The sequence below is a fragment of the Onychostruthus taczanowskii genome, unplaced genomic scaffold (assembly GCF_017590055.1).
Source record: "Onychostruthus taczanowskii isolate IOZ18803 unplaced genomic scaffold, ASM1759005v1 scaffold66, whole genome shotgun sequence".
Lineage (NCBI taxonomy): Eukaryota > Metazoa > Chordata > Aves > Passeriformes > Passeridae > Onychostruthus > Onychostruthus taczanowskii.
The window spans coordinates 3,048,873-3,062,318 of record NW_024504344.1 but is presented as its reverse complement, the minus strand read 5'-3'; the positions used below and the strand labels follow the sequence as shown (position 1 = coordinate 3,062,318).

The following is a 13,446-nucleotide window of genomic DNA, read 5'->3' as shown; positions in this document are numbered from 1 at the left end:
TTAACTTTTTCCCATCTGATCCTGTGAATAGTCATCTCTGTTCTTTAAGAAAGCAAAGACAGTGGGGATGAGCAAACTTTAGATTTATTTAAGTTGATGAATAATTGCTAATTGTTGTTTTATTGTCTGTCATTAATTTTTGTAAGTAAACATTTTTGTGCTTAGAAATGGGACATTTCATGAGACATTCAAATTCTGTCCTTCACTCTCAGTCCATTAAATCTTTAATAACCCTTATGTGGGGGTGGTCTTAGATGAAAGCAGCACCACTATAATTTTCAATTTTGAATCTTAAAAGCTTTGTTGAGCAGGGTATCTGTGTATATGACAGCCAGGCAGTTTCCAAGCACCCTAAAATCTTTGGTTTTATGTTGCACAAATCAATAGAGGATTCAGTAGCAGAAATGCTCCAACTGTTACCTTCTTATTGCCCAGGTATTTGAAAGGTAAACAATCTCTACTTTCCTTAGCTGTTTTTTAACCATTGCTAAAGAATCTTAAATGAGTTTTTAAGTTGGGAGAGAATTCACTGTAGATAAATTACCCTCAAATTTACCCTTTTCAATGCTTTAACAAAACTTCATGTATAGAGTGAGATGTTTGTGTGTACCACATAACCTTTCCATCATTTTTGTCTTCGTTTTAGGTCTTCCTGAACAATACTACAGCCTCACTTGGTTCCTCAGCCCTATCCTGGGCTTGATCTTCACTCCGCTGATAGGTTCGGCCAGTGACCGCTGCACGCTGAGCTGGGGCCGCCGGCGGCCTTTTATCCTTGCTCTCTGCATTGGTGTCCTCTTTGGAGTTGCACTTTTCCTTAATGGCTCTGTGATAGGTAAAGAACAAGGAAATGCCCTACATGCATCCCCTGCTAATGTACCTGCTTTGAGATTTTAATGTAGGAAGTAAAGATAATGTTCTGAAGTTGGTTTACCTCATATTTAGTGTTAAAATCTTTAGAAATCTCCACAACCCTGCACTTAAGCTCTGTCCATCTTGCCTGTTATTATTTGAACTCATGAGTTACAGCACTGTGCTGAGCATTGTGCAATCCTAGCTGTAACTGGTATTAATAACAATGTTATTAATACAATGGTTGCCAGCATAATGTTTGCAGTCGCTGAGACGAATTTGGTCGATCCTTGACATGGGAAAATTGTAGCAACCTGTTCACAGGGAAATGTTTCCTGTTGTGATCCATTTTCCCTTTAATGCATATCTGGCAACACATCCTGTTTCCAGCATTATTTCAAAAATTATCTTTTCACTTTTTCTTGTGCTTTTCTTAGACCCGGTATTGAAAAAGTCCAGAACACAGTTAATATTTGTTTATCAAAAACTATGTGGGAAAATCATTTTCCCTGAGCCCCCATCAAAGCTGGTAAAAATAGTTTCCCTTGAACATAGTTTACTACGAATTTAATCTACAATCTCTTTGTAAATTTATTGTAGGAGAGGTGACAGCAAGTACGTTTAGGAAAATGTTTACAAAATGATTGGATTGATGCAAACAAAAGGAACTTAGCACCTAATAACATCCTCTTGGCTCTCATTTTTGGGGTTAGATGCAGCTCTATTGTGAAAGAGGTCTACTAATTGAGGGAAAGGAGTGGAATGTTACCTTGGCTCGGCCTGTTAAAGCCAGACCGGAATGCCATATGATTGGCTTCAATTCTCTGCAAACTGCAGTGGACAAACTATTCAAATAGATGACATTTAGTTTATGGGTTTTTTTTAATTTATGCAAATAATAAATATTATTTGTTTTAATTGTTATCATATGGCATGGTCCTGGGGTGACTGTATGGTTTGATATCAATTGTATTTAGTTGTCATCAATTGTATTTAGTTGTGTCTCCAAGACTTGTTCCTCTTCCTCCAGATGTTTGCAGGATGTTAGGCTGCAACCCCCTTACAAGATTTTAAGTGATAAGAAGCTCTCAGTTCCATATAGTAGTTTAGATCAGAAGCCATTGATACTGGCAAGCAAACCTCAGGCTCTGTTTATAGGTTTATTTTGAAGCCTTCTGATAAAGCAGGAGAAAATATTGTCGATTTTTTTGTTTCGCTTGCCTATCCTCAGTCTCCAGTTACTTGCAATCCTAATTGCAATTTGGGACAACACGACATGCTGCAAAAACTGTATCAGACCCTCTTTCATAACTTTGCCTCTGGCAGTAGGAGTCATAGGGAGGGGAACCAAGAGCACAGAGGTTGGCTAATCCCAGTCGTGATACAGCCATGTCCCAGGAGAACACCTTACCAGCAGATCTGCAGCAGTGTTGGTGTTTTTTGCTGTAGGGTTCAGCTGAATGTGGAACACTTATAAATTTATTTAGCCTTCAAAGGGCTTGGTATAAATGAGGATTCAATATGCAGGAATCAGCGCTTGAGATTTAGATGATTTTTGGTGGCTTAGCCAGTTCATCTCCTTCCACAGACATTTTAGTCAGTTACACTAATGGTTTTATCAGCCTCACATGTGTAACTTCCAAATCTCTGTGATTCGAGTAATTCGTGCTTTTGTCACTGGTTCCTCTCGTGACAAATTATCCAGCTCTGCACTAATGCTGCCTTTCTACTCTGTAGGAAAAAGCATTTCATCTTACGCTGTCGAGAGAAGCTGACTGATGCTTTTTGCAATGCAAAATACATCCATGTTGCTTCATCCTTAAAAGTTTTGCTTATAAAAAGCAATCTAGAAAATAAGAATGTTTAAGAAAAGCAAAGAGAGCGATGAAGGGGTTCAATTTCACTTTATCTTGGTGTGCTGCAACTACTGTACATTAAGCATTGTGTGAAGAATGCTGCCAGCAGTGCAGTTACCTGTGGATGTGTCTGACAGATGAAATATGTCATTTTGGATGCTCCCCTCTCCAACCATGGCTGTCTTTTATAAAAATAGCCTTCAGCATCTGAAGGAAAATACATGGGATGAATATGAAATAATATCCAGTACTCCCAGAGGTTTAAGAGATGCCTTATAAAATAACATTTTGGTAAATGTCAGTCTTAAGGACATAAAAACAGTCCATGTCCCAAGCCTTCCATGATGCTGTGCCAAAGAGCTGAAATTGCCATTTTGCTCCATAAGGGAATGTTTGCAGTGAAGACGTTGGCCACCTCTCTCTTAATGTTTTAAGCTTGTTCTTAGGAGTTTGCCCTTTTTGAGATGCTCAGATACCTTTCTCATTTCTCCTCAGGTCTGGCTATTGGTGATGTCCCGGACAAGCAGCCCATTGGAATAGTTCTCACGGTGCTTGGGGTTGTGGTGTTGGACTTCTGCGCCGATGCAACCGAAGGGCCAATTCGGGCCTACTTGTTGGATGTGGTGGACAGTGAAGAACAAGACATGGCCCTGAACATCCATGCATTTTCAGCTGGTAGGGAGTTAGCTGAGATGTTTTTGGTCACTGTTCAGTCTTCCTGAAGACCAGGTCATGGCTGAATTGATTATTCCTGAACTCACTTCTCACTTTTTTCTGTTCCACAGGTCTTGGAGGAGCAATTGGTTATATGTTAGGAGGACTGGACTGGACACAGACCTTCTTGGGTAGCATTTTTAAATCTCAAGAGCAAGTCCTTTTTTTCTTTGCAGCCATCATTTTCTCTGTCTCCGTTGCTCTCCACCTTTTCAGCATTGAAGAAGAGCAATATAACCCTCAGCAGGACAGGATCGATGATGAAGGAGACACACTTTCCAGTGCCAAATTCAGTGGCAGTCTACCCCCTCTGAACCGGCTGAATGTAATTAGTGAGGAAGAGCCGTATGGAGCTTCCATGTTCCATGATGAGGTTCAGTCGGAGCATGACCTCAATATGGAGTTCCTTGAGGTGAACATTGTGAGAAGCAAGAGTGACTCAGTTCTGCACATGCCTGATGCCACATTGGAAATTGAATCAGAGCTGCTTTTCCTGCATGACATCGAACCCTCCATTTTTCAGGATGCTTCATATCCAAACACTCCCCACAACACGAGCCAGGAGATCATGAAGTCCAAGTTCAACCACCTGTCTGCTTTCCTCAGGGAGAATGAGAAGGAGGAGGAAATGTTGCTTGATAATCGTTTAAATGAAGATAAAGTCCCAAACATCAACGGCTCCCTACCAAAAGAGTTCCTCAACGGCCACGCCAGAATAGGCATGAAGCAATCCAGCACTTCCAACTCCATGCGGCGCCGCAGGCACATGTTCTACCGGCAGCCGTCCTACACCTTCTCATACTACGGCAAGATCGGCTCCCACCGGTACCGCTTCCGCCGCGCCAACGCCATCGTCCTGATCAAGTCCTCGCGCAGCATGAACGACATCTACGACATGCAGAAACGGCAGCGGCAGCGCTGCCGGCACCGCAACCAGAGCGGCACCACCAACTCCAGCGGGGACACGGAGAGCGAAGAGGGCGAGACTGAAACCACCGTCAGACTCTTGTGGCTGTCGATGCTAAAGATGCCCAAGGAGCTGCTGAGGCTGTGCGTCTGCCACCTCCTGACTTGGTTTTCCATCATTGCTGAAGCTGTGTTCTATACGGATTTCATGGGACAGGTCATCTTCCAGGGTGATCCAAAGGTAGGAGAGCAGTTCCTGTGGGCAGACCTGCTCAGAGTCCCTCGTTTCTGAGATGTGCTCAGTACAACAAAGTGGTGTTGGTGTTTGTGCCTGTTGCAGGCCCCTTCGAACTCGACTGAGCTGCACGCCTACAATGCTGGGGTTCAGATGGGATGCTGGGGGCTGGTGATTTATGCTGCTACTGCTGCTGTTTGTTCAGGTAAGAGACTGTGCAGTCACACAGTGTGGAATGCACCTCATGCATGTATTTCTAAGGTAAAAGTGAATCATGGAATATTCCGAGTTGAAAGGGACCCACAAAGATCATCCAACTTCTTGCACTCCTGAAATGGTGTTGCTTCAGTTGGCATCCACCTCCTTGAGGTAAAGGACATTTTGGAAAAGCATTTCTTGCAGTCATAAGGGGAAGGGCTTCTTTAAGAATCAATATTAAAAAGTTCCTCCATATGTAGAGGTGGAAATATGAACAGATGGTTAAGTGGCATGAAGCACAAAATGAAATCAAAGGATATTGAGTGGCATTTAACAAGCCTTCAGGAAACTAAAATCATGCTTCGTAGAAGATTTAAGCATATTCAAGAGGGTTCTTGCAAAGACTGTTTTTAAATCAAAATTATAAATATGTAGTTCTGAAAATTATTCTGCAGATAATTTGCGCTTGCGATAGACCCTGAAATTGAGAGGTTTTGCCAAAGTTAAATTCTGTGTTTTGCAGCACATATCAGGCGTGTCTGCACAGCTCGGTACTGTGGGGACGGGCTCTTTCTGCAGCAGGAACACATCCTGTTCCCAGTGAGGCCTGGGCTGTGCTGGTCAGACAGCCCAAATATGAGCATCCACCTCCTAAACAGGGTGTAGGGCTGCCATGGCCACATCAATCCCCTAACATTTTAGTAAGTAAACTGATATTTAAGGGGAAATGGCTTCAAACAAAAAAAAAAGTAGGTTTAGATTGGATACTGGGAAAAAATTCATCCCTGTAAGGGTGGTGAGGCATAGGTTGCCCAGAGAAGCTGTGGTTGCCCCATCCCTGAAAGTGTTCAGGGCCAGGTTGGATGGGGCTTGGGGCAGCCTGGGATAGTAAAAGGTGTCCCTGACCATGGCAGTCGTGGTTGCAACTGGATGGTCTTTAAGGCCCCTTCCATCTCAAACCATTCTATGATTCCTCTTTTATTCTTTATCTCTGCAGCCTTGTTGCAGAAATACTTGGACAATTACGACCTTAGCATAAAAGTGATCTACATCCTGGGCACGCTGGGTTTTTCCCTTGGCACTGCAGTGATGGCCATGTTCCCCAACGTGTACGTCACCATGATAATGATCAGCACGATGGGAATAGTCTCCATGAGCATCTCCTACTGCCCCTACGCGCTTTTGGGACAATACCATGAGATAAAACAGGTATGTGGAATATTTGGAGCATATATGTGAATCAAGGCAGAACATCCATGTTTCTCTTAAGATCACGGTGGCATTTAACAAATAGATTTGTTAAATCCCATTATTGAAGATATCTGCTTGGTTGGGATGTGTGCCAAAGCTTGAATGGATAGTAAATAGCAGGAGCTGGTGCTGAAATCAGATAGTCTTGGCAATGAGTTGGCTCTGAGGGGGTCACAATTGCTTTTTCCTCTGCTGAGGTATAAAACAATCTGGGTGCATATGGCAGATGAAGAGAAATTACATTATTATTGGAGTGAATATTTATATCTAGTTGTTACTCCTGTCTTGATGTGGTATGGTAATGTTACTCAGGTTTTTCACAGTCTTAAATTTTGAACTGAGTCTGGAAATGCAGCTGTAATTTTGGGCATACATAAAGCAAAACAATTCTGCTGGAAACAAGGACAGTTTTACTTCCCAAAAGTGTCATTCTGCTGTTCCATTTGGATTACAAACTACAGGAGGAACTTCTATTACGAGTTCTTGAATTGTGATTGGGAGGAGGATTCCTTGTTATAATCATAGAATTAATGTTTCATGTAACACCAAATGTTTCATGTAAAGTTGTTTTTACAAAACCTAATCTTGGAGCTGATGTGGGCTAGAAGTGACCCTGTCAATACCTGCCTCGTGCTGCAGGGTCCTGAGAAGGCTGTTGATGAGCAGATAAGGAGGCTCTTGCTCTGGAGTTGTGTCATGGTGCTGCACAAAGATGATGTGAAGTTGACCATGGGGCTGAGAAATTGGAGGAAAGTTCTGGTGTTTAAGTATTGCTTTCATCCATTGTTTTACCTCCTACCACATTTCTTGTCTTTTTGCAGTACATTCACCATAGCCCTGGGAACTCGAAGCGAGGGTTTGGCATCGACTGCGCCATCCTGTCGTGTCAGGTTTACATCTCCCAGATCCTGGTGGCCTCCGCGCTCGGCGGCGTGGTGGACATGGTCGGCACGGTCAGAGTCATCCCCATGGTGGCTTCGGTGGGATCCTTCCTGGGTTTTTTGACAGCAACTTTCTTGGTGATTTACCCCGAAGTCAATGAAGAGCCAAAGGAAGAGCCGAAGGGACTGGGTCCTCCAGAGACAGCCGAGGGCGGCGGCGCGGGCGCGGAGAAGCCGACGGTGCTGAAGCTGACGCGCAAAGGAGCCGCGGCGGCGGAGCCGGAGGGCGAGTCAGCCGTGTGAGGCCTCCAGCGCTTGTTCACCCACATTCCAAGGAGTGCAGGTGCACGATCAAGAACTTTTGTTGTGTTTTTTTTTTTCCAGGAAAGTAAATTAGGACCTTCACTACTTGTAGCTAAAATTTACAGAAGAAAAGGCAGTTTCATGCAAAAATGTAAATGAAATTCTGTAGTCCTTCCTCTAGGTTTGAGCAGGTTGCTCTGATGCTAATTGCTTTCTCTACAACTTAGAAACATCATTTCTGAACACTTTTTTATTAAGAATACATTTAGATTTCAAATAAGTTTTATTAATCTGCATGAAACTCACAGTGTATACAATTAGCAGTTAGAAAAATTAAGTTTTCAGCTGTTCTTAAACTAACAGAAAATGGAAGCTATCTCGACCTATAGTCTCTTGCCATTTTTTTGTCTGAACATTTCAGATTTCACTATGCTTAGACATCAATTGATTTTTTTTCACGAGCATGATATTACTGGTCTGACAGCTACGTTAATTTTAGACTTCATGTTTTTGTTAGTGCAATTACTGCAGACTCCTTTTATTTGCAATTATTTTCAAGGAAAAAAAAAAAAAAGCAATTACTGCAGTTTCTAAGAAACTGCCGTGAATTCTTTTAGTCATACTATTCACAACCACTCCCAGATCTGCTGCTTGTCAGGAGAGGGTGACACTGGGTGCTGGATGTCAGCTGTAGATGGAAGGAGCAGCAGCTGGGAGAGGTGACCAGCACTCACAGGTTTCTTTATCACAAGTGCTGCATTTTATGAATGTCGTTGGAAAACGCTGTGACAATTTTAAGCTGAGAGTTTCACGTGCTGGTGAACTCGGGGGTTTTCTCAGCATTTAAACTGATCATCTCTGGATGAAGCTGCCGTGGAGAAAGGGCATCTCTGGGGTCAGCTTTGTGGGAGGGGGCGTGCGGATTCTCTTCCGTAGGGAAAGGAAGTCATTGATTAATTGCACTTTTTACTATCCTTTAACCTTCTGGCTGGGAATGCAGCAGCCAAGGTAAAGGCACGGGGTCAGTACAACAAGGAGAACCCAAGGCCTACCTCTGTCACTTTATGGCATAGTCTGGGTGTATAAAAATCTGTGTCAGAAACAGTTTTTAGGCCTTAAAATTCAAATGTTGCTGTTCCAGTCCCTGTGTTGGAGGAATTGTAGGCCAAAGCTCTTCTGAGCTGCCGTACCAATGTTGTCAGCACATCCTCCATGTCCCCTTCTGTGATTCAGGACACAGCTGCAGTGCAAAGATACTTTTCTGGAAAGAGGTTCAAAGAGTTATGCTAACTTGATTTAAAATAGGTTTGGATCATTATCCAGCAGCCATTTAAAGCAACTTTCAAAACCTGTGTTTCACAAACTTCCGATTGTCATTTGTAAGACACGTTTGTGATGCTGTTGACTCATTTTGGCTTGGGCCCCCCAGGCTGCCTCAATCCCTGTGCTGGACAGGCAAACACAGCACAGTGTGAGATTCCTGCTGCCTCAAACTCCTCCTCCTCCAAGACTTGCAAATGCCTGTGTCAATCATGCTGCAATCCAGGCATTCAGACAAAGAAGCTATATTTCAATATGAAAAGCAGTTTTTAGTGAATTACTTGAATTGTCACTGTTTTTGAGCAATGGATGTTTGGGTGTATTTGTAGGTGGCATCTGTGGGTTTCTCTGAAGGCTTCCAGTCAATGCCTATGGCCTCTGCTGTCAAGGGTGATGATGTTTTAGGCTGGTAACATCACAGAGCACTGAAGTACATGTAATCACACAGGACTTAGGGTTGTATTTGTTTTTCCAAGTGTCTTGAAGAAGTCTTTTTTTCCTCTGGTGAATATTTTTTTATGTAGAACATGTACTGTGAACTGTGTTCAGCCAGGGGAGCAATACTACTGAAGAGTGTGAGACCTTACTGAAGAAAGCAGTTGTGAGAAATTCTGCCATGAATTTTATCATCTCAGTTACATTTAATATATTCTGGTGATGTTCATGTGTGAGAGACAAGTGTTGTGTTTCACCCTAGAACTGGCATTCATGTAAGTTACATGCTGAGTTACACATTTTAAAGTGGCTTTAATATTTTAGTTTTGAAGCTCCTTGAAGATTCTGCTTTTGGTTAAATAACCGCTGTCAAGTACTCCTTGTTTTAATCTTTACTGCTGGAAAGGTTCTTCAACAGTTCAAAAATCTGCATCCTCTGACTGGTGCCAGCCTTACCTTTTTCCCAAGGGTTCCATGGACCAGCCTGGATCAAATCTCCATTACTCCACATTGCACTTTCTAAGCCAAGATCTCTTTCACTGCACCATCACACTGGCCAAGTAGCTGCAGAGAGGGTGGAGAGGCTGAAGCTCCCTCTGACTTCAGATCCCACAGAGAACATGAAACCATTTTAGGAGTGAGCTCACCCATGTTTATGGAGCTTTCTTAGCCAGAGAAGGGCAAGGACAGAGGAAGGACCTTTCATTTGGAACACAGAGGCTTCAAGCAAAGGCAGGGCAGGGCCAGTTTTGTCACAGACAGCATTTGGCATGGCTTCATTTCTAAGAACTGGATGTTAAAATCCATGTTTGGAGTTGTTCATGGGGCTCATAACGCAGGAATATGCACTCTGCCACAGCAGGAAGCTGATTTCACTCCCTGGTCAAGGCAAAGGAAATAATTATTCATTGTAAATGTGCTGAAGTTTTTGTAGTGTTGCCAGAAGAATTAACTTGGAGAGCCCCAGCCAAAGCATCTCCTCCTGTCCTTGGGCCAGCCTGGGAAACCCCCACACTGGCTTCACATGCTGAGGTCTCCCAAGGGCTTTTCCTTGGATGTGAGTTATCTTTCTAACCCCAGCACTGCTCAGTGTAGAGTGGGCAATGATTTATTTCTTCATCTGTCTCTTACCTTATAATGATTTTTCTTTGCCATAATTAAAGTAGTACACTTTTATGTGTTTGTTGCAGAGCTTGTGGAAAGAGAAGTTTTAAGTGGCTTTTTTTCTTATTCCTGGTGACAGCTAACATCTTTTTTTTTGTTTGTGTTCCTGTTTAGTTGAAGTCATCCCATTGGACCATCAGTGTAGTAGGACTAAGGTTTAGGGTTAGATTCTGAGTTGTTCAATACTATAAACAATTTTAACATGTTCTGCTGCAGTGATGTGCGAAATGAGGCACTGCTGGTGCTCGGACCCTCGAGGGCTGTGGTCAGCTGCACATCTCGAGATGCTTCCTGTGAGAGCAGAGGAGCTTTAACTTTCACCCCTCGGAAAGGCACAGTGTGGCTTTGGCCCTGCTGGGTTATTCCATGAGTGCAGTGAGATCTGTGCTGTTTGTGCACAGCAATTTCAAACTCCAGAAGCAATAATTTCTTAGTTTCTCTTAGTTTCTCTTTCTGCTGGTTTGATGACTCTCATAGAGATTTATTGCCTAAATAGCCTTTTAATAACATAAATATGGTGTTTTGCTGGTGCTGGCTGTGAGTAGTTGTGGAAAGATAGGGGTTGTTCATCATCAGGAGGGAGGAGGCCAGTAAATCCAACGGAGGTTTGTGCTCTTGAAACACACAATGTCCTTTTCCCCTTTCATTTGGAGCCTTTTTCTAGGCTCTGAAATATTCCCAGCACATCAATGCTGGCACTCAGACCCCAGGCTGGAACAGGCTGCATGAGGTTCTCCTCAAAGGCAAGGACTGAGTCTTTCTTATCCCTCTCCCACCTCATCTGAACCCCCCAGCACTTGGAATGACAGCAGCAACCACGGTGCTTTTTGCCAGGTACCTCATTAAAACCTCGCTTCCATTGTTAAGAACATATCCCCTGCCCTTGGTCTAGGGTGAGCTTGGCTTCCTCCAGCATCCCCCATGAAAAGCAGGATTTTCCTGGCTGCCAGATCTCACAGCCATGCATGTTGAGGTCACATCTATGAGTAAAGGTAGAGAAGGTCACACTTATTTCCTGGGACAGCTGGGACAGCTGGGACATCTGGGCAGGAGGGAAGCACAGGAGGCAGGTGCTGAGATTTGGGGGTTTTTAGGGATGTGTGTGTGTCTGTACCTCTGTGTTTGGACATTTCCAGACACACTGCTCAGGCCAAAATACCTTTGGGGGTTGTGTGTTGCTGTCACTGTACTCCACAATGTTTTCAACTGAGTTCTTCCAGGCTTCCCTCATCCTAGTCCAATGCAAGACAAGCTCAGCTATAAATATGTATCCTATTTAAATGAACAAATGAACTCCTGCATGATATTCCAAGCACATGTAGCAGCTTCAGCATCTCAAATGTCTGTCGTGAAAGAGAAGTTGGTTTTCTTTGCAGCTGTTTTGTCCTCGTTTCCTTTGAATAGGCCAAATAAATGTAATGGACACCAAATATTGCACAGAAATGTTATTGATGACTGTGTGGAAGAAATACCAAATTTTATTTTTCTTTGCAGAAACTTTATGGTTCCAGAGAGTCCTTTAGCTGTTTTCCTTCCTAAAATGACAAAGCTGAACATTTGTAAAGCACGTCACAAAATGGTCATTTGGAAAAAATGGAGCTACCCAAAGTTTTCTCTTTGTCATGTTGCATCCAAAGGAGCTGCAGCTGCTCAAACACCAACTGGGATTTGAATTTGAGGCTCAGCAGTTCAGAAACAGCCTTATAAAACAAAAAAAAAGGCTCAACTCCTTTTCCTGGCATGGCACTTGCACCCAGTGATCTGCTCATTAAGGTGTTCCAGGTTTTCCTGTTGTTTAAATTAAAATCACCTCCTGGAAAACTGATTTGGTTTGGTTCCTCAACCCAAGCAGCTTCACCTGAATTTCCACCTCAGCTTCCCTCGCCCCTGGGAGCACAAGGGGTGTCCAGGAGGGACAAATGCATCCCCCACCAAAAGAGAGCATCTGCTGTAATTAAAGGGCTTTTGATGCCCTTGTGACCTGCTACAATTTTAGGGAAAATGCAGAGCATGGTTCAATTTGACCTGCTCTGGCACATTTATTCTTAAATAAATGTGGAAGTTTGGGGTGAAGCTCTTGGAGCATTTAATCAAACTTAGTGTCACCTTATTTACTGTGCACCTACTCAGTCCTTCGTGGCAGCAAAATTGTAATAAATTACCCCAAAATCCAGACTTTTCTCTCAACAAATTGGCAGTTCCCAATGTGAATTTGTTTTGCCTGATGTAACATGAACACTAAGCCCTTTAAGTAGCCAAATGACCAGCTTATTTTAAATGCCTCGTATTACTAGAAAGCTGCATATAGGCATCTCATAGTGGGGAAAAAATTAAAAAAAAAAAGAAAAAAAAAAGAGAATATTTAGTTCCTTTGTGAACTGGCCATATGACAACTACTTTTTTATCAACTTATTAAGTTGGGGCACTATAATAGCTCTTGCTGAGTTTAGCAATGTTTATAAGCATGTGTTAAACACATAATGTTGTTTTATGAGGAAAAAGGGATAAAGAAAAGTGATGTCACAGATGAATGTTTGAGTGCGTAGACGGCATAATGTATGTATGATTTTTATTTCTACACTGTTGAGCTTATTTTCTGTTTAAAGGTTTAAAAAATTGTTGCATGAGAACTGTTTTATTGTGTTCTGCACTTTCTGTTCTTTTTGTATAATCTTGATTTTTTTTTCATTTATGCATAGAAAAGAAAAAAATCAGTTTAGAAATATTCTACTCCACGAGACATTGTGTTCCAATCTGTTGTTCTGAAGTTCGATCTTAATAAACATTTCAATAAGAGTTGGTGGCTCGTGTCCCTGTGGTGTTTGTAGGGAAGGTGAGCACAGGGACACCTGGTCCCTGAGCTGTGCAAGGCAAGTAACACTCACCTGCACCCCAGAGCTTTGTGAGTATTTCCAAAAATGCTACTGCCAAATATTGCCTGGCAAGAATGCAGGTGTTGCAACTCAGAGATGGTTCTAAAGGCACCTGACACTTTCAGGGTGCAGGTGTAACCCAGGAGGGAGCACAGGTGGAGCAAAATGGGCATACCTGGGGCAGGTGTGTGTCCCCAGCTCCAGGCTCTGCTCTGACAAAGGGTGGTGACTGTCACACAGAATCCATCACCACTCATGCCATCGCTAGGGCTGAAGAGCTGAGGGTCTCCCCAGTCACCTCTGAGTCTAGGGTTTAATAGCCACAAGCAGCTCCCAAAGAAATCAGTTCACATCCAAACTCATCCACCTCTTGGACCACTGTGAACCAGAGGAGAAAGCTGGAGCCAGATCACAAACATCAGATGATGGGTAAACATGCAGTGAAGAGCTCTCTTGCC

General features: G+C 43.0%; 1 protein-coding gene across 2 annotated transcripts in view; it reads left to right on the top strand.

Annotated features, from left to right (window-relative positions):
- The window catches only part of SLC45A4 (solute carrier family 45 member 4), a 62,907-nt gene extending 49,996 nt beyond the window's left edge, over positions 1 to 12,911 (top strand). For both annotated transcript variants that reach the window (XM_041420838.1, XM_041420839.1), the window contains exons 3-8: positions 647 to 835; positions 3,204 to 3,383; positions 3,494 to 4,569; positions 4,669 to 4,768; positions 5,759 to 5,970; positions 6,834 to 12,911. In XM_041420838.1, the coding sequence (XP_041276772.1) occupies positions 647 to 835; positions 3,204 to 3,383; positions 3,494 to 4,569; positions 4,669 to 4,768; positions 5,759 to 5,970; positions 6,834 to 7,196 (2,120 nt within the window). In that variant the 3' untranslated portion in view covers positions 7,197 to 12,911. The remainder of the gene's footprint in view (positions 1 to 646; positions 836 to 3,203; positions 3,384 to 3,493; positions 4,570 to 4,668; positions 4,769 to 5,758; positions 5,971 to 6,833) is intronic.
- The last annotated feature ends 535 nt before the right edge of the window (positions 12,912 to 13,446 follow it).